Source organism: Panicum hallii, chromosome 7, assembly GCF_002211085.1.
Source record: "Panicum hallii strain FIL2 chromosome 7, PHallii_v3.1, whole genome shotgun sequence".
Lineage (NCBI taxonomy): Eukaryota > Viridiplantae > Streptophyta > Magnoliopsida > Poales > Poaceae > Panicum > Panicum hallii.
In genome coordinates, this window is record NC_038048.1 from 27520936 (window position 1) to 27540078 (window position 19143).

The following is a 19143-nucleotide window of genomic DNA, read 5'->3' on the forward strand; positions in this document are numbered from 1 at the left end:
TGGACGAGAAAAGGTAAGAAAAGTTCATCCTCTATCCTTTTCCCCCTCCAAATGCGCTTTCCAGACTTCCACTGCACCTATCAGTGTACCAACTGACATGTGGGCCCCAGGGCAACTGCAACCCGGGGACCCACATGTCGGTGAACGTACGCAAATCCGGTAAGCTTCTGTACCGCGTGCCGGTGCCAAATACAAACCCGTGCGCGAGGAGAGGAAAAGGAAAATTGCAATAAAAAAGAGGGCAGGAAATTTACAGATGGATACCTCGAACTTCTCGAGATCGCTCATGAGCCCACCGGTGGTGAAAACCGAAGCGGCGGAGGAGCGCGGCCCCCTGCCCCGGGCGCCGGCGGCGGGGGGCAACGGCGGGGTGCCCAGCGCGGCACCGGCGGCGGTGATCGACCTCAGCAGCAGCGACTCCGATTCCGACGGCGAGGGCGGCGGCGGGAGCGGCAAGAGGGTGCGGGGCGCGGTAGGGGACGGCTCGGCGGGGAAGCGGGCTAGGGTTTCGGCGGCCATCGCCGTGCCCCGAGGGTTCCTCGAGCCGATCCCGCCGCCGCCGCCGGTGGTTCCGGCAGCGTTCGCGACGAAGCAGTTCTGGAAGGCCGGGGACTACGACGGCAAGCCGCTCGGGGATGGGGTGCCGCAGCCGTCAGGTACTATCTGATACTAAAACCCTTCGGCATTCACCCCCTTTCCTGGAATTAGTGTTCCTCTTAAGAATTCGAGTCGGTTCTTTAATCCAGAAAATCATGCGATCCGATGTCTTCAGATTTTTGCAACATTGCTGCTTTCTTAATTTGCTTCTGAACGGCAATGAGTGGGGAAAGAAATAATAACGTTGTATCTAAGAGCTTTGCAATGGATTTATTACTTTTAATGACAATGCGGAATGAGTAATGGCCTCGCTAGTCATGTGCGCGGAATCCCAGGTCGGATCATAAGTCTCCAAATGCAAAGTAAAGAATGATTTATGGCTGCTGCTTTTCCTGATATTAGATTTCCATGGTGAAATGCAATGATTCACTTGTATTGAGTGGTGTGCGCTATCATTGCTGTTCCTTGTGTGTTTGTCTGTGTGATGTTTCTAGTTGTCTTTCAGTGGTTATTTGTGTTCTCACCAATTTCTCGTTTCAGCATCTGGAATGGATCATGTTCGTGTGCATCCTAGATTTCTGCACTCAAATGCAACAAGTCACAAGTGGGCTCTAGGGGGTATGGTCTGCCTCTTCATTTTTTGCCTTATTCCTATCTTATAACATGCTGAATCAGAGTCCAGACATACCACTCAGCAATGTATTGCTATATTATTTGGTTAACATGTGTATGATATTACAGCTTTGGCTGAGCTGCTGGACAATTCTCTTGATGAGGTAAGGTTAAATAGAAATATTAGTTCTTCTTTTTATTACTGAATCCTTTTACGGTTATTGAGTATCTGTTCTTTTGAAGGTCATAAATGGAGCTACCTATGTGAACATAGACATGTTAGAGAACAGCAAAGACAGTGACAAAGAGAAGTCCAGAATGCTTCTTGTTGAAGGTGCATTAAGTTGCATTGTTGACATATATGTCGCTGGCATGATTATTTCTGTTGGCTTGATTAACCTGACTAGGAGTAACAATTTTGTCACCTGTAACAAGTCAAAAAATAAACATGCCTCTTTCTAAGTTCCGTTCATGGTAGTACTGAATATAAACTATGCTAAACAAGAACTGAGCATCAACTTTTGCTGAGATAAGTGTAATTTAAAAGTTGAGCAAATTGCATTAGACTGTACTGATCTTTTATGTTTTTGGATTTTAGTTCATATTAGCAGGGTGCTCGTATAGCAATGCATTTAAATAAACAATCATCACAAGGCCATATGAATATCATGTGTTCCAATGATTTCATCCTGAGCAAAGGGATCCTCCATTAGACAATGCACATGCATATGTGTGCTTAAACCAATCTGCAAAATCATCCAATGTGGAGTTGGTAGATCCTACTACCAATTATCTATTACCAAAGACAAAGATCCTATCCTTTGACTTTGGCAGATCTCTTGATCTGTCCTTCTGCATTAGTTTGACATGTTGATGTGGAGTCAGCTATACAATATTTCGTACCTCACTGTTAGAAGTGTACATGGAATGCTATTCTAGATTTTCCCTACTTACCAATTAAGTAGCAATAAGCTAAATTTAGCACATAAAGAGTTTATACTTTCATTACTTCTGCAGAACACTGTAATAGGCATTTTCTTGAATGAACTCACTATAAATAACAATCAGCATTGGTATTTTTGAACCTGTACGCAATGTTCAGATTGGCACATACAAAGTCTTCAATACAACTATCAGAAGATATGAGCAGACTAGTGGAGCCACTGATGGCATTCAGGTAACCATGCTATAACTGATGTTGTTCTTGCTAATTACTGTGTAGATGATGGTGGTGGCATGGACCCCGATAAAATGAGGCAGTGCATGTCCTTGGGTTATTCAGTTAAGAGCAAAATTGCTAGTACTATTGGGCAATGTAAGTTATCATAAAACCATAAATATTTGGTTGAATTTTGATGCATTCAGTGTCCTTAATTTGTTGCCTTGTAGATGGTAATGGTTTCAAGACAAGTACGATGAGGCTTGGTGCTGATGTTTTAGTCTTCTCTCGTAGTCGTGGAAAATCAGGCAAAAGGTTCTGGTCCAGTTTTGTCCTCCTTGCAATGTAGCAACATATTCTTGAAGATCCCTGCTCTCACAATTACTGTGTATTTAGACAAAATAGGAGATACAAATCACTTTAGTTTGTTTGGTTTATATGATCTTTCTTTGTGGATGGTATATATAATCTTGATAGCACAGAAATATACCTGTTTAAATTAGCTGGTTGTTCAAGATTGATATCCTCCTAGTAAAACGTATGGTAGATTTTACTATCCCAAATAGCATGTTTTGGAGAACTTTCCAGCTCCTATGACTAACACATGCACTTAGAAGCAACTTAGATTGGCTATATAAAAATGGCATCAGTACTTGAATAGCTTAATTTTACTAACACATGATAAAAAGCAGTGGTAAGACAGAGTCAAAGACAACACATAGGAGGAAAGGATGACATACTTTGTAGTTGGAAGAATATGTAGACCGCATTCATATGGCATGGCTTGTGTTTAAATGGTTGGGATTTTAATAAACGACTTGTGGTTCTTTTCCTTTTCAAAGTAATGAGTTATACTTATTTTAAGTTTTTCTATGGACTTGTGTTTTTATTTATACCTTGACACATTTTGTGTTTTGTCAACAAACTGACACCTTTCTACTTTTTACTTCTGGTTGACATGAAGGCCTACTCAAAGCATTGGCATGCTATCTTATACATTTCTTAGGAGCACAGGCAAAGAGGACATACTTGTTCCAATGGTAGTTTCTGTCCCGTCATGAATTTCTTAATTCTTGAATTATTTAAGTATCATATGTTCTGAACAATCACTATATTAGTTGTCTTCTGAACAGAATATATATTTTTAACAGACCTAGGTCGTTGTTCGATTATTATTTTCTGTGAAGAATAATTTGCTGGACATTCAGTGTGTTGTATCTAGAAGTTGACAGGCAGTCCTTTTATTTTGAGGCACACAATCAGCTTCTCGACCTTTAAACAGAACACTACAACCTGACATATTTTATTGCGCACTTTCAGATTGATTACGAATATAAACAAGGTTGGGAAAGAATGGTCCGAACTACATTTCATGATTGGAATACAAGCTTACAGACTATCATTACATGGTCTCCATATTCAACTGAAGCAGAATTACTTGAACAGGTATAGTTGAGGACATGTACAATTATACTGTGCAGTTTCTCAAGGCTTCACCTTTTCCTAGTGCTTGCTTTAGAGAAAAAGAACATTGTCTATCTAACTTTGTTGGATAAAGTACTACATCAATTGCTTGTTGGCACAACGGTATTTATGAGTAGTTGTCCTCATTCATGGTCAAATAATAGAAAAATGTTGAAAACCAAGGTTCGTATGGTGTCGCCTAAATGACTAGTATATCTCGCCAAAAGTGCCTGGTTACACCTTGTCACCTGCACCCAAGTTGCCATAGGATGCCTTAGTGCCTTAAGAACCTTATAGCAAACTATAAATGTGCTTGCTGCAAGTCAAAAGTAGTGGATTCATGATGTACATAGGCTGTGGAATTGTATTTAGAGAAAATGTGTCATGGACATAGTTTAGATGGCCCTGAACTCAAGCAATGCGATCATGCCGACGCCCGGTGGCCACATCACAAGGCCAGTGATAAAAGGGCCAACCCTAATAAATTGATATTCTTCTTTCTTGATTAATTAAAAGAGATATAATCCTATACTTATATAGATGGGGTGACTTGACTTATAAGAAACCAATCTCTAGAATTAAGGAACCAACTCAACCTTATCTTATCCCTAAAGAACAAATCTAATCCTAGGGCCGTCGTGAATAGCACCAAGCAGTTACTGTGCGAGTGAACAGTAGCCGCACATGAACAGTGCGCCTGCCCTAGAATGGGTTGGCGCTGCTCCATCACATGGTCCTAATGGGCTGCACATGACCAAATGCAAACTTAAGCTCCAACTTTGGTGCAAAATCCCTGTGGTGGTGTTTAGGTGATGCAGTGTCAGTAGATCAGCTGTGATTACCTTGGGTGCTCATGTAATATGCCAACATGGAAGCTAACTCGGTTGGGGATTTAACTATGAGCTAGGTTCCACAAGACTTCTCACTTGATGTTATGGAGGGAACTGAATCTATAGATCTGATACAGTGGGCTCTAGTTCACATCCTCCCCGATTTCCTTTTGATGTTGGCATACTGGCATCCTATGTGGAGGACTGGAAGTGACATCTACCCTTCAGGGAGGTTTTGAACTGGTGTCAAGTTGTACCCCTCCATCCCCGAATATAAGCACTTGTAGGATTTTGAGGACAGATTAAGCAGGAAGGTAAAAGTGAAATGTGCCCCTCATTAATCACCCATCTGTTTAGTCCCTAGGCGATCAATAGCAGGTTTAAATTTGATCGCACAGATTACATGCTTTCTCTTTTTGCTCCATAAATTGCTCCAGTCAATCAGAATATAAGTATGCGGCAAATTGATTCACATGCCAGACAGAATGATAAGATGGGACCCAGGATTAATTAATTATAAGTGGTGTTGGGGTTGTTGAGTTCCCACAAACTCAAAAACCCCACGAATGCTTGTATTCTGGGACAGTTTTGAACTCTTTAAGAGGTTGTATTATGACAGAGGGAGTAGAATGTTAAGTGCCGCAAACATACTTGTAGCAAGGTATTTGAATCTTGAAGTGACATCTACGAGATATTTGCAATTTTCCTTGAATTTTATTTCCATTATCTTTAGAGCACGCTTTGTTTCATTGGAAGCATCATATTATTTTCTCGTTCGTTGTATATTATGATGCATTTTTAAGATTAATTTGGAAATTCAAAATATTGTAAAAAAGTTAACTCATATGGAAAACTGTCTGTCTGATTTCTGCAGTGCCACGATCCATCAAAATTTTCCATCCTCTAAATTTTAATTGTATGTATCTTATTTTACTTTTAGAATGCACTACATTTTATAGTACTCCAAATGGCCACTGCAGTTTAGTCTAATGAAAGAACAAGGGACGCGTATTATTATTTACAATCTTTGGGAGGATGACCAAGGGGACTTGGAGCTTGATTTTGATGCTGATGTACATGTGAGTTCCAGTGTCCAAAGGCTGTACACCATTCTAGTTAAGTGGCTCCCCTGTGATTTCTGGTGATGTCTGACATGGCAGGATATTCAACTCAGAGGTGGTAATCGTGATGAGAAAAATATCCAGATGGCAAAGCAGTTCCCAAATTCCAAACATTACCTCACATACAGGCATTCCTTGAGGGTAAGTTTGATGTATGCGTACAGTATTTGTTAGTAAATTGATGAAGTCATGTATTTAATTGATGTCTGGTAGTCATAACCTCAGCACCTTTTGCTATTAATCACGAAACAGTATCTTCAGTTTAAAGATTTATGTTATGTAGATTTGTTTTCATGGAAAATTGTTCTTTAGTGCATCCCCTTTCTTAACTGATTTAGCAGTGACTTTGACAGTTCAGTTCTGATCAAATGAAACTGGACATAAAATGCTCAGCTTATGTTTCTGGTGTGTGCAAATTATGAATACCTAGTGCTTCTGCCCAAATTGATGTGTTGATAATTTCTTCCTTCTATGGTATCTTGTAAATAAGAAGACTTAGGATGCTGTGCATGGCATTTTATGTACATTGATTTATTGAATTTATTGATGTGTTCTGGTATGTTCGCAAAGGTGACAAGGCAGCACGCGGTCCCCAATCACCATCATACTGCCTAGGGCATAAGGCATGTTCGTGTTGGGGCCAGACATACATTTCAACCTGGCATGACAGCAAATTTAGTCAGCACATAGCACCACTGCATATGATGATGCTTAAGTAGTTATCTGTTTATTTCACCAAGCAGTAGCTTAATGTTGTAGTAAGCACAATAGTTAACTATCTATCATCAGTATCACACTGTAGCACCACTAAATCAAAGCAAATAAAAAGCGAAGCAGAAAAATGAACTCAGAGGAACGATACGATGCGTATGCACGCACTTTTTTGTATGAGGGAAAGGCATACACAGATTTGAATGCAGAGGCAGAGGAGCTGAGCACGAGGATGGCTTCATGAGGATGAGGCTGAGCACTGCAGAAGGAGGCTTGGAGCAGTTTAGGAAGACCTGCAGTCTCTCTCTTTAACCCTTTCACTCTCGAAGTCTCTTTAACACTTTCGCTCCTCCTATTGTACTCTTAATAAAGTTTTGGCCCCCTTTTCCTTTGCTTCCTCCTTTTCCTTTGCTTCCTACTTTTGCTACCTTTTTTACATTCATGCTCCTGCTCGGCATCTGGAACTGCCTTTGCCCTGAGGCCATGCCTTAGCACACCTTACTGATACATTTTGCCCATGGTTGATACAATATGCATCCAAGGCAAGCCAGGGCCATGGCAAGAGACCCTGGACACCTAATTGATCCTTAATAATCACTCTGGGCATAAAGGAATTAAACATAACTAAAATGTCAGTGTTAATGCACAGCCGAGAACATGAATAGATGAGTTTGCATTTGATCAATTTGAAAAAATCTCTTAGTACTGCAGATTTCTTAGAAGCAGCACCTCTTGAGTTTATGCAGTTCTATCTAGAATATAGTATCACAGTAGCCCCTTAAGTTTGCAGATCAACATTGTTTTCAGGATACTTAGAGATGGTTTAAGTGAATCTTTACAATCCAGAACTATTTTCCTGGTTTGCATTCTCCTTGGTTGACAAATCATAATTTTCTGCATGTTATTTAAAAGAATGTTAGTTTCAGTTCTAATGGATGTTGCATTTAGATATGCTTGGTAAGAATGGCTCGTAACACTTTTGCAGAGTTATGCGTCAATTTTGTATCTGCGACTTCCAAATTACTTCCAAATGATTTTACGTGGAAAAGAGATTGAACACCATAATATTGTGACTGATATGATGCTGAAAAAAGAGGTTACATACAGGCCAGTGGCACCTAACGGACATCCAAAGGATTCAAGTGTAAACAGCTATGACTTGAAAACCTTTTTTCTTAATGCTGATGATGTATAGGTAACTGATTGGAGATCTTCTTTGGTGCAGATGGTAGCTGATGTTACAATTGGGTTTGTAAAGGATGCAAAACATCACATTGATGTTCAAGGATTTAATGTATACCACCAGAACCGTTTGATAAAGGTATTATTTTTCTTTTGTACTTCTGCTGCCACTATAACGATTGCTTTCCCACTGCTTTGGTATGTTTTTGATGTATCAATGGTTAATAATGCTGGTAGAACACATACTTTGTTAGTTATCAGTATTTTGTAAAAGAAAAAAAATCCTTCAATACACTTAATAAATCTCCCATATGTAACTGAATAACTCATGCTGGCCTATGCCTATGCTTCATAAACTGAATGTTCCATCTTTGTGGCCATTTTCCATTAAGTTGGCGTGTCATTTAGTAAAGATGAAAAATGAAATTACTAATTAGTGTTTACTTCCAATAGTAGTTATTGATTGGCCTCACTCAATGGTGTTTACCTGTATTCTGTTTCTGTCATACTTCTTGGTAGTACTTCACATGATGTTTATCAATTAGTTAACATGAGTGTTTTTTAGCCTTTCTGGAGAGTGTGGACTGCTGCTGGAAGCGGTGGCCGCGGTGTCATAGGTAGGTCCTCTTCCTTGCTTTGGTTTCTATAGTCTTTTATGTATATTGAGTTCAAAATCTAGTAACGAGCAATTACAATGCAGGTGTACTTGAGGCAAACTTCATAGAGCCAGCTCATGATAAGCAGGACTTTGAGCGCACAACACTTCTGGCAAGACTTGAAACACGATTAGTTCAAATGCAGAAGGATTACTGGTACGTTTTGTCATTGTTTCTTTTCGTTCATCTTGATTTGGCATAATAATATATATTGGTAGTAAGGGAACGTTTGGATGGACGCTTGAGTGCCAGCCAAAATGCATTGGCCATGTCTTCAGGAGGTCGTTTGGGTTAATGCCAACTATTGGGTTCCCTGAACCAGCGCTGGCTTCGCTAGGTGTTTTCTGGTCAAACCACAGGCAACTAGCTACAGCGAAGTAGGGGTGTGATTCCAAACATGCCCTAACTTCCTGGTTTAGCACCTTTTGGCAGACCAAGTTGTATGAAGTTTCAGTCTAATTCTCAACATTCATCTTCCTCTGTTTCTTTCTGATAGGTCTGGGAATGCTCATCGAATAGGATATGTTGCACCGCGACCTGGCAGAAACTCTGAGGCAGGAGAGGAGGGAGGTAAATATCGGGATAACGCTGGATTTGACTATGCTGTGACTTGTTGGGAGCATTTTAGCTTACTAACTCTGCATACTTGCTATTCCTCCCATTCCAAATTATAGGTTGTTTTGGCTTTTCTAGAAACTTGTCTTGGCCTCTAAACTTTTAGCTTTTTTCTGCTTCCTTTTTTGGGTGCAAATACATTGGTCCTCTTTTGGTTCCTCAACTTTCATATCTTGTTTTGTCTTGGTCTTATCTGCAGAGACTTTTTGCCACTCACAAGTGGGCTCAGACCTACCTGTTTGTGACAGACAGCTCTCTTGGACCAGGGGCACGTATAGCTACCAAATTAGCTCCTGTCGAATGTTTTGAAAAGAAACAGTTGCCCAAACATAAACTATAAAATTGCATCCTTAAAATATAATAACGTAGTACCAGTCATGTAAAAAAAAAGGGTATGAAATAGAGATACCACTCCAAAATATTATTGCCCACATGGCTGAATATTTGAAAGTTGCAAGAGAGTTTTGAGGATCATTGTAAAACATTAACTATTCTTGTAAAGCAACAAATAATTAAAATAACAACAAAACCCTTAGTCCTAACTCCCAAGCAAGTTGAGGTAAGCTATTTGTGGACCATTGTAATCAGAACTATTTTTTCTTCTTTGAATGAATTATCTTTGCCATTTTTTAGAGTTTGCATTAATGGTTCTTCTATTCGTGCACTATCAGCAAAATCCAAAAACAACCTTCATAGCAATATGTTTTGTATGACATCTTCATCATTTTCGTTTGAATTTGTTTTACATATGCGTAAGGTATCGCAAGCATGCCAATTGTCTCTTCTATTTTGGACAGAAAATTCTCCAGAAAACACCGCAAGTGCACACCCATCACCCTATCATTCTGGGAAAGGTTACACACATTCAAAAGTTTTCCACAATAGTAAAAAGAGCGGGAAGGCAGGCACATCATTTGGTATCCAGCAGAGAGCTGAGAAGTCTGCAAAGACTAAACGATCTACTAAGTCAATACTACATGGGCTACCAGATAGCGACAGCAGTGATTCTGAGTTTGTGGGCACTCCGTCTTCTAGGTCAAGATCTCACACCCTGAATACAAACCAAAAATCGTTTCAAAATGGAAGTATTGGTTTGACAACACCATCCAGTGGACTAACAGAAAGAGAGAGGGTCAGAACTAAATCACAGTCGATGGTAATTTCCTTCTGTTAATGTTCAATTATACTTACCTACATGCTTAATTTCCTATTCACAAATGATAACTGCGGCCGTGCTGTGCTAGAGCATTATGATTTATGCAGCTTTCAAGAGTGTCTTTTATATCGTATTAAGCTTCTTACCACTGTTTGCCATAATAACCTGTATCCTTGTTTGTCCTTTCTTTCTGTTGATACACTCTGTGGTCTTTACCTTCTAGCATTACTTTAGCTGGGTTTTGGTGAAATGCTAGTTTTCTTTGAGTTTGGTAATATAAACTGCACAGTGAAGTGTAAATTATAATTTCAGGTGGCCCGTATTTTTTCTTGCTGAATCGTACATTATAACGCTACTATTCTTGCCATAAAAGATCATAGAAAATTTCTGGAACAACATGTAGCATTCCTCTAATGGAATAGTTGCCATATCAAATTTCTACTGGAGTAAATATGGATTGATGCCCTATATAGTTATATACCATGTAAATTAATGAGTTGCAGGTGCATTGTTTTCCTCATTAATGCTGTTGCACTCCTACATAACCTGCTTGATATAAAACTTATTTGTAGTTAACTGCTGATAATATTCACCATGCTTTCAAATTTTGCATGTGGTACTACATTGCTATTTGCCTGCTTTAGACTTGTTGAATATCTTGTCAAGGCATCATAATTTTATCTATTTGATATTTACTACCCAGGACCCAAATGGAACAAGTAATGGAGGTCTGCATGCTATTGATGAGTATGAGATTGTTATCAAGAAATTAAGGGATGAAAACTCATCACTAAAGGAAAGGTAAATATCACTAGGATCCAGCTTCTATTTTTTCTGTTACGATTGGGCAACCATTATAGTTAGTATGTTGATGACAGTTGATGGGATCTAATTGAAATCCAAAGCATCAGATTGATCACATTGTCACATTCTCACCATACTTCATGTTGTGCAAATGTTGAGAGAATGATTTCAAAATGTAGCAATTTTGTGTAATTGTGTTAAGGGATCGCTTGCTCAAATAGGGTAGGTACCAAGAGTTGTGATTAAGAGATTTTGATGGTCCACATGACATATTCAGAAATTGAGACTTGACGATGGATTTGTATTGTCTACCACTTGTCTTATTCTGATCTCTTAGTTAGAACTTAGGAGAGGAATGTACTTTATAAAAAAGAGATGAGGGTAATGAGATAGTTGCTTGAACGTTGTGATACTTACCTAAAAGCGAATTTTAAAGTAAGCAAATTTCACGCTTCTGGAACTACCAAATGAGCATGCTTGCAATGTATTAAGTATTAACAATATTCTAGTTTATCTAGCTGCAGTAAGGTGCTTGTTAATGATGTTCTTCCCTCAGATTATCAGGTGTGGAAGAATCAATGTCACAAGAGCTTGTGATGGAGCGTGACAAGATTAAGTCTCTGACAGAGAGGGTATGCACTTCTGTCTTTTCTGCTTGATCTAAAAAAACAAGTCTGCCCACTCTATTGCAGTGAATGTGGGTTTAGTTTCGTTGTAATTATAATTTTGTTGCCTGTTAGTGTATGGAGATGTTCTATACCCCCCTTCCAATATGTATGTCGTTTTAGTTGTCCCCATTCAGACTTATCTAACATTGACCAAGTTTATAGGAAAATATATTAATATCTAAAATTAGAAGAACTAACAACGGCAACACTATTCTACACCTATTCTACACCTTAGGTGTAGCGGATATTCTACAACCAACATTTAAATTACTGGCCAAACTGATCAGAAATTACTGAACTGAATTGCCATATTACTGAATCACGTTCAGTTTGACTATCAGTAATTGGGTGCAGTATTTTTTAGGTGTAGCGACACCTAGGGTTTAGAATAACACTCGGAACAATAGATAATTCGTGGTGGATTTAATGAAACTGATTTGGTGCAATAGATGTTGGTGCATTTTTCTATAAACGTGGTCAAAATTTGAGAAGTTTGACTTAACAAAACTAAAATGAGGGAGTACCACTGAATTCTGTGTTTATATGCCCGACACTCATGTGTTTTCTAACCATAGATTGCTCATCCATGTTACAAATTCATTGTTTATGCGTGTTTGATCAGTAAAATAACAGTATATCCTTTTATGATACCTAAATGCATGCCATGACCGGTGACTGCTTGCTGCACCTATGAGCATTCATGTTTATCATATACTTTGCTCCATAAGAATACATTGTGTTCCTGGGATAAATATATGCTTGCGTCTTTTCTATTCCCTTTATCTTCCAGGTGGAGGATCTGCAGAGACAACTTGAGTCTGCAACCAAGGAGCAAGAAGCATTGATTGACATCTTCTCAGAAGAAAGAAACCGTCGAGACCAAGAAGAGGAGAGCCTGAGGAAGAAGCTGAAGGTGAGTGTGAACAAACTGTGACAACAGTTTTTTGTGTGGCATGTCGCAGCACCGCACGACCCTTTTCTTTATTGCTGCTCCAAACATTTCGTTCAACTTCCTCTTTGGCAGGACGCATCTGCCACCATACAGGATTTGCTGGAGCAACTGAACGCCGCCAGGAAAGGCCGCAAAGTTTGAGGAAATAAACAGGCCGCAAAGTTTTGAGGAAATATACTAGCAGCATCGCCGCCCTTTTACCAACCGGGGCCAGCTTCAGTTTTTGCATATATGCTGGCCTGAGGCATAATAGTTAGTTGCCTCTGCAACTAGACAAGTTGAAGCTGTTGTAGCTTAGGGTAGGGTTTTACTCCATGTTTAGCTCACTCCTAGTTTGTTTAGAGTTGAGGATTAGCCGCATCGTCGTCGTGCCCCAGATGGTTTGGATCATCCCGTGTCGTGTACAGCCAAGTAGTAGTGACAACTAAAGGAAACATCATGGTGTATCGGCAGTCGGCGGTTACCTTGCAGGAAACCCTTGCTTAATCATCACAATTCATTCTGTTAATAATCATTTATGTGTTGTGTCATTGCCAGTTTCTTGTGCTCTGTTTGCTGGCTTATTTTGGGCTTTACTTGTACGGTTGTACCAGCAGTTGCCAATGGTTGATTGGTTACACCTCACGGAGAAGTGCACGTACGGTAAATAATGCTGCTAGATAATGTAGAGATTCGTAGTTTACGCTAAGATTTGAAGACGGGTGAATTACATTTCGCCAGGAACTCATTTGTCAAGCCTGAAGCTGCATGAACATGCTTTGCCTTATATAACAGGGTTAGAGCATCTTCAACAGATTACCTATCTCTCATGTTTTATATATTTTCTCTCTTCATAACCAATAGCACGTTTTGTAGTTTTAATAGTCAATGGTGTAGCAGATTACTTAAAGGATAGGGTAGGGTAGAGATAGGCTAGAGAAAGAAATTCCCTACATTTGAGTATGAGGGAGGTGTGTTTTAATAATCGCAAAAAAATATTTTGATATTGGGAATAGAATTGGTAATTTATTGCAGCGCCTCTTAATTCTTAGAGATACGGTAGAGGCTAGCTGATTACTTAAAGGATAGGGTAGGGTAGAGATAGGCTAGAGAAAGAAATTCCCTACATTTGAGTAGGAGGGAGGTGTGTTTTAGTAATTACAAAAAAATGTTTTGATATTAGGAATAGAATTGATAATTTGTTGCAGCGCCTCTTAATTCTTAGAGATACGGTAGAGGCTAGCTTCAGTCAACATCGGTAGATCTCGCATAAAAAATCAAACCACAGCAATACGACGTCCAAATAAGGAACCCTCTTTGTCAACGAACAAAGAAACCGTAAGTAATGCAACTATGAATCTCTTGAAGAATGCAACTATGAATCTCTTGAAAAGTTCGATCCTAGCTCAGAACAAAAACTAGCCGCTATTTAACACATGCAAGTCGAATGTGAAGTAATGTTCCTAGTGGTCTTAGGTGGGAACGGCAACTGAAACTGTTATTAATACCCATAGGCCAAAAAGCAAGAGAGAAATCCGTCACCCATAGGCTGAAAAGTAAGGGGGGAAATTCATCTAAGGAGAGCTTCCATCTGAATTAGCTACTTTGGTAAGGTAAAACCTTAAAATTATTAAAGGAGATTACAGTGAAGCTGGTGCTAAAGTGGTGGTCTCAACGCATCAAACTTTAGACAATACAAAAACACCTCAAAAGTCCTTGGGCAACAAAAGTAACAGTGAAAAAATCAGTAGAAATCCCAAGCAAGCGCACTGCTGCTCCAGCAGACTATGCCATATCAAGGGGCAATCAAGCTACAACTAGTTTAGACTGCAATGCACATGATGCTTATATCGACAGCTGACAGCATGAACAATAGCATTTGCAGTTACGGGTTGTGAAATGGAAAGCGAGAGAGAGGAACAATGAACTTTTGCGCCTCGATGATGGGGAGGCAGACGACGATGAGCTTGCAGAAGAGCTCGCAGAGAGGAACAATCTTAATATTTGTTTCATTACTTCACTATTGTTCATGCTTTAATCATACATAGGGGTTAGGGCACCTCCAGTGCTGGCTTGTCTCGTGCAATCAACAAGAGTTGACATTCAGGTGGCCATGTAAAACCTTGAAGAAAACTACGATTTGATTCATCGAGTGTCGACATTCATTTGTGGACCCTACATATGATTAAAAAACTCCCAATCACCAGTGCCACTCTATCGATTACAGGTGGCCATGTAAAGATCCCCACCATCTCCACCCATCTCTTGTTCCCCCTTTCTTTCTCGTCTCCCTCCTGAAGTCTTCTAATCTAGTGATGGATTCACGATTAGGCCACAGAGAGGAGCAGATCAAGTTAATCCACCGCGGAATCTAAATATATCGGGTTGCTAACTTAGAGCTGTCATGTTGGGAGCTAGGTTGTGGCCATTTTTGGATCTAGTGGCGTGTATAGTGGATGCAAGAACCTATTAGAATAGAGAGAATGTGGTGGGATGAAGGGACATTCACCCTCCATTCGTAGACAAGCTTCACAACGGCTAGTTTTACTATGGCTAAATTTTTCAACAAACATACCATTTGATGTTTTTCTCTTTTACGGATCAAAATGTTAGTCCAATTTAAAGTTCTATCCGCAGCCTAGATGCAAAAGCTAAAATATTAGATGAGATTTGTGGCAGAACCAACCTGAATTATACCGGCTCAAGTACGCGAGTCCACTCCAGAGGGCTCCAACGTGCTTCAAACGGTATAATCCCTTGGCCTGTCGGGTAACGTCCCGATAAACCACCGATACACAGGATCCAATAAGGTTACCTCACACAAAGGTGAGTCCAGAGATACAATCACCATCACATTTTACATCATAGAGAAATACATTATAAGAATTTCCAAAAGAAGTATGAAGTTTCAAATCTAGAGAAAAGATTACAAACCATTAAAGCTATGGTTTTGGCAGCGGAAAACATACGCGACGATTACAACACGTCGTTAAGACGGATGTCATGCTAAGCCCAGACACGACATCACTCGGTATCACCAATGTTGGTCGGGGACGGATTCTATTCCACGGACCAATCATCTGGAAGAGCACAGGGCCAAGGCCAGGGAAGAGTAGGGTCTTCAAAAACTTAACCTGAAAAACATAAAACTAGCAAGGCTGAGTATACTAATACTCAGCAAGGCTTACCCGGGATTGGGTATACTTTAGCCCATAACTAGACTTATGAAGGCATTGTAAAGACTCTGGGTTTATTTTAGCGGAAAAGCAACTAAGAGTATAATTTACTTTCAAGTTTTAGCTTTCAGATTCTAGTTTGATTAGCCATTCTAGGTTAGCACCTATACTAAACAAGCATGATAGATATTATCATCCGTCAAGATTATCTCATCATCAATTACACTTTTTACTCGATGTGGCAGAAGGGATAAGCAGTCTCATTCCTCGTGAGAGGCGGACGATTCGAATCGAATTTAACCTTGCAAGGTAAACCTAACACACACGCTTGGAATACCAACAGGGCATTCCGAAGCAACCGTTTCCCTCATATTCCGGGTTATGGATCGGGGCCACCACAAGCGACTGCAGGACCGTACGCACACCCAATGTGTACAGGACATACGTCTGTAGCGCGACTACAAAACCCGTATTCCTGTCTGCCTTGCAGAACGTACTCCCACACGTCGGTGCGTGTAAACATAAAATAAAAGTCGAGTGGTGGGAGCGCGTCCATTTGCCGGGCCAATCGGGTACTAGGCTTACTGCTTACCATATTTCGCGGCATGTGGCTAGTACTTTCAAAAACTTAGCCACCACTACCACATGGATCGACCTTATCAACTTTTAACAAAACAGACAGGGTAAAACTTCTGGTCATGATGCAGCACATGACCCTGTCCGTCATCCTTATAGTGGTTGCAGGAATATAAACATGCAACTCCTATATCGCGCGAGTGACAGGAAATCACTCGACTTCTACCGGTCCTATTAGCGGAGCATCTAACCGATAAGGACTCGGAAGCATTACATTGGATTCCTAGAATTCATGCATCTAGGGTTTCACTTCAACTCCTAGACTTAATGCAATATATAATATAAATAAGCATAGATTGCAGTGTAAATAAAGTAATGGGATATGTCCGGGGCTTGCCTTTACTGGTGGGTCTGAAGTCAGTAAGTCAACATCTTCCGAACTTTGGTTCGGGGCTTCAGTCAGTTCCTTGGTGACGTCCACTTGATCTTCAGGAACATTCTCCGTAGACTCCGGGATGATCTCGTAGGTAACGTTGCCGAAGTAGTCGTATCTACATGTAATGCAACATTACATTCAAGCGTGCACACAAAACTATTTTATTTCACAGCAAAGTTGTAATCCAGTACTTTTATAACACACTATTCACATAACAATCAAAAAGATCTGAGCTAAACCTAGACAGAGCTTTAGGAGAACAACTAATTTGGATCGGCTACTTGTTGAAGATCACAATAGAGCCGATTGAAACAACAAGGGTTTAGCCGATTGAGAGGTGCATCGGGTTCCTAGACGATCGATGAAAGTATCGAGTACTTCAGCAGAGGGGTGATTCCTAAAGAAGTTGTGTTTTAGCTGAGATGTGCTTAAGTGTTATCCTAGATAACTAGGTGTGGTTGTATCGACTCAATTACGTCAGCACAACTATTGAGTGACGTACAGCCGATGGGGTATGGTTAAGGGTATAGAACCGATAGATATGTAGCCGATTTCTCAGTTGTAAATCGACTGATAGAAGTGTATAGATAAGGGTGGGAAAACTAAGGATCGATCGGCCGTGTTTGACCGATACGGAAAACGACTAGAATCGGCTTGGATCGGCCGATAGCAAGAACCCTAAGATTGTGGGTGTCTTTTCGATACATCGTCTTTGTGCAGTCGATGTAGGACAGAACAAAAGAATTGTATCGGCAATAGCCGATACTAGAAAGATAACAATCGTATCAGTTAACCAGCCGATGGTAGAAGCATACCGAAAGAAATGCATCGGCCGATAACTGTTACACAGAAGTATTCTAAACTCAAAGGAAACGGATGTTTAGCGGTTGGGTTGATAACCTGACACTGAAGCATAGCTGTCGAGACGTATTAGCTAAGCAGCAGATACACATGGACTAACAGGAATCCTTATACGAAAAAGGGTCTTAAGAAGGTTGCAATCAAGACGAGAACAATGTCTTGATGGCAGGGATATGAGCGTTTGTGTGATGTATTAACTAATTACCACACTTTTCCACTTGAAACATACATCCTATGATTTATCCTTCAGCTAAAACACATGCATACAATATATGGTACAAACAAAGCATTCATTCCCTAACATTTAACCTAGACCACAGATCAAGATTTTCAATTCAAGAGCATAACACAAACTTATAAATGTTCCCTGATTTGAAATAAAGAAAGTTTTGAAAATTTTACAAAGGGCACCCTAGAACTTTCTAAAACATAGCAATCAAGTCCCTGGTCCGGGAAAACAATTAATAGGAAGTTAACGACAATATTCCGGCCAAGGAATCGCCGGCATTAGAAAGGTTCAGCAGGTCAGGGCAAACCTTGGTTATGGAGAAGAACAGACGGAAGGTGATTTTCCGTGGCGAACAGGATTGGCGCGGAGAAAAGTTCGACGGTGACGAGATTCCGTGGTTGATGAAGAAGTTTGCCGGTCATGCGTTGCACGTCAAACTCGCATCACGTTGCTCCCGCCTCGACTTCCGTATAGATGAAGGGAGCTCGTCGTGCCTGGCTGCACCGCATCTCTTCCGAGCTCGTCACGCCCGACCACTATCTTCGCTCCGTAACTCCTCCTTTCGACTCACCGCGCCATAAACGCCTCTCCGCTTCCACGAGGTTCGAGGAAGCTCGTCGTGCGTGGCTCCTCTGAGCTCACCGCAACCGGTCGCCACCTCCACGCATCATCGCCCTGCACGTCGTCGCCCTGCATGATTATTCTTCTTCCTCCTATTGCCGAGCCCGCACTCGCCTCGGCCTTGCCACATCACATCTGCATATGTCCAAGCCGCGCGCATCCTTGACCCGTTCCCACTTTGCAGGCTCAGCTTCACTTCTCCCGCGGTTAGCATTTCGTCGAACACCTTGGCTGCGTCCTCGATTCGGCTACCGCGTTTCTGCATCTCGCGCAACAGCTCTCCGCCGCCACTCCTCCTGCGCGTGCCGTTGCTCGGCACGTCGCACTCCAACACTATCTGGTCGTGCCCGTGGGTTCGTTCTGCTCCGGCCGCTCAACACCTGCCCATATCGCCAACTCCCACGCGCCACCACACGCATGCTTGCGCCACTCGCTCGGCACTGCCCATGAACCGTTCCTATGCCGCCGCCGCGCACGCCTGCTGCCTCACCCGCGCGCCTGGGCCACTCCGCACGTCACTGCCCACTCCGGGTTGCTCGCCTCCGCCCGGGTCTCGCACCTGCTGCGCTCACACGCGTCCTGCACACCATTGCTCGCTCGGGGCCGCTCACATCCAGCATATCCGTGAGGCAACCGCACGCTGCCACACCGGTTCTTTCTCTTCTGCTCGCGTGCCGCCACGCCGCGAGCTTCGCCCCAGCGCCGCTCACGCTTTTGCTTCACGCCGCCAGTTCACTG

At 41.3% G+C, this 19143-nt stretch overlaps 1 protein-coding gene across 1 annotated transcript; it reads left to right on the forward strand.

Annotated features, from left to right (window-relative positions):
• The first annotated feature begins 230 nt into the window (after positions 1-230).
• LOC112900052 (protein MICRORCHIDIA 7-like) lies at positions 231-13057 on the forward strand. The gene is made up of 20 exons (XM_025968777.1): positions 231-656; positions 1138-1215; positions 1339-1373; positions 1453-1543; positions 2432-2524; positions 2599-2683; positions 3333-3408; positions 3689-3814; positions 5643-5741; positions 5823-5924; positions 7480-7638; positions 7720-7815; positions 8242-8293; positions 8377-8488; positions 8829-8902; positions 9745-10103; positions 10807-10904; positions 11464-11539; positions 12366-12488; positions 12600-13057. Exons 1-20 carry the CDS (start codon positions 257-259, stop codon positions 12666-12668), a joined length of 2403 nt encoding a protein of 800 aa, XP_025824562.1. The 5' UTR covers positions 231-256; the 3' UTR covers positions 12669-13057.
• Positions 13058-19143: the final 6086 nt, after the last annotated feature.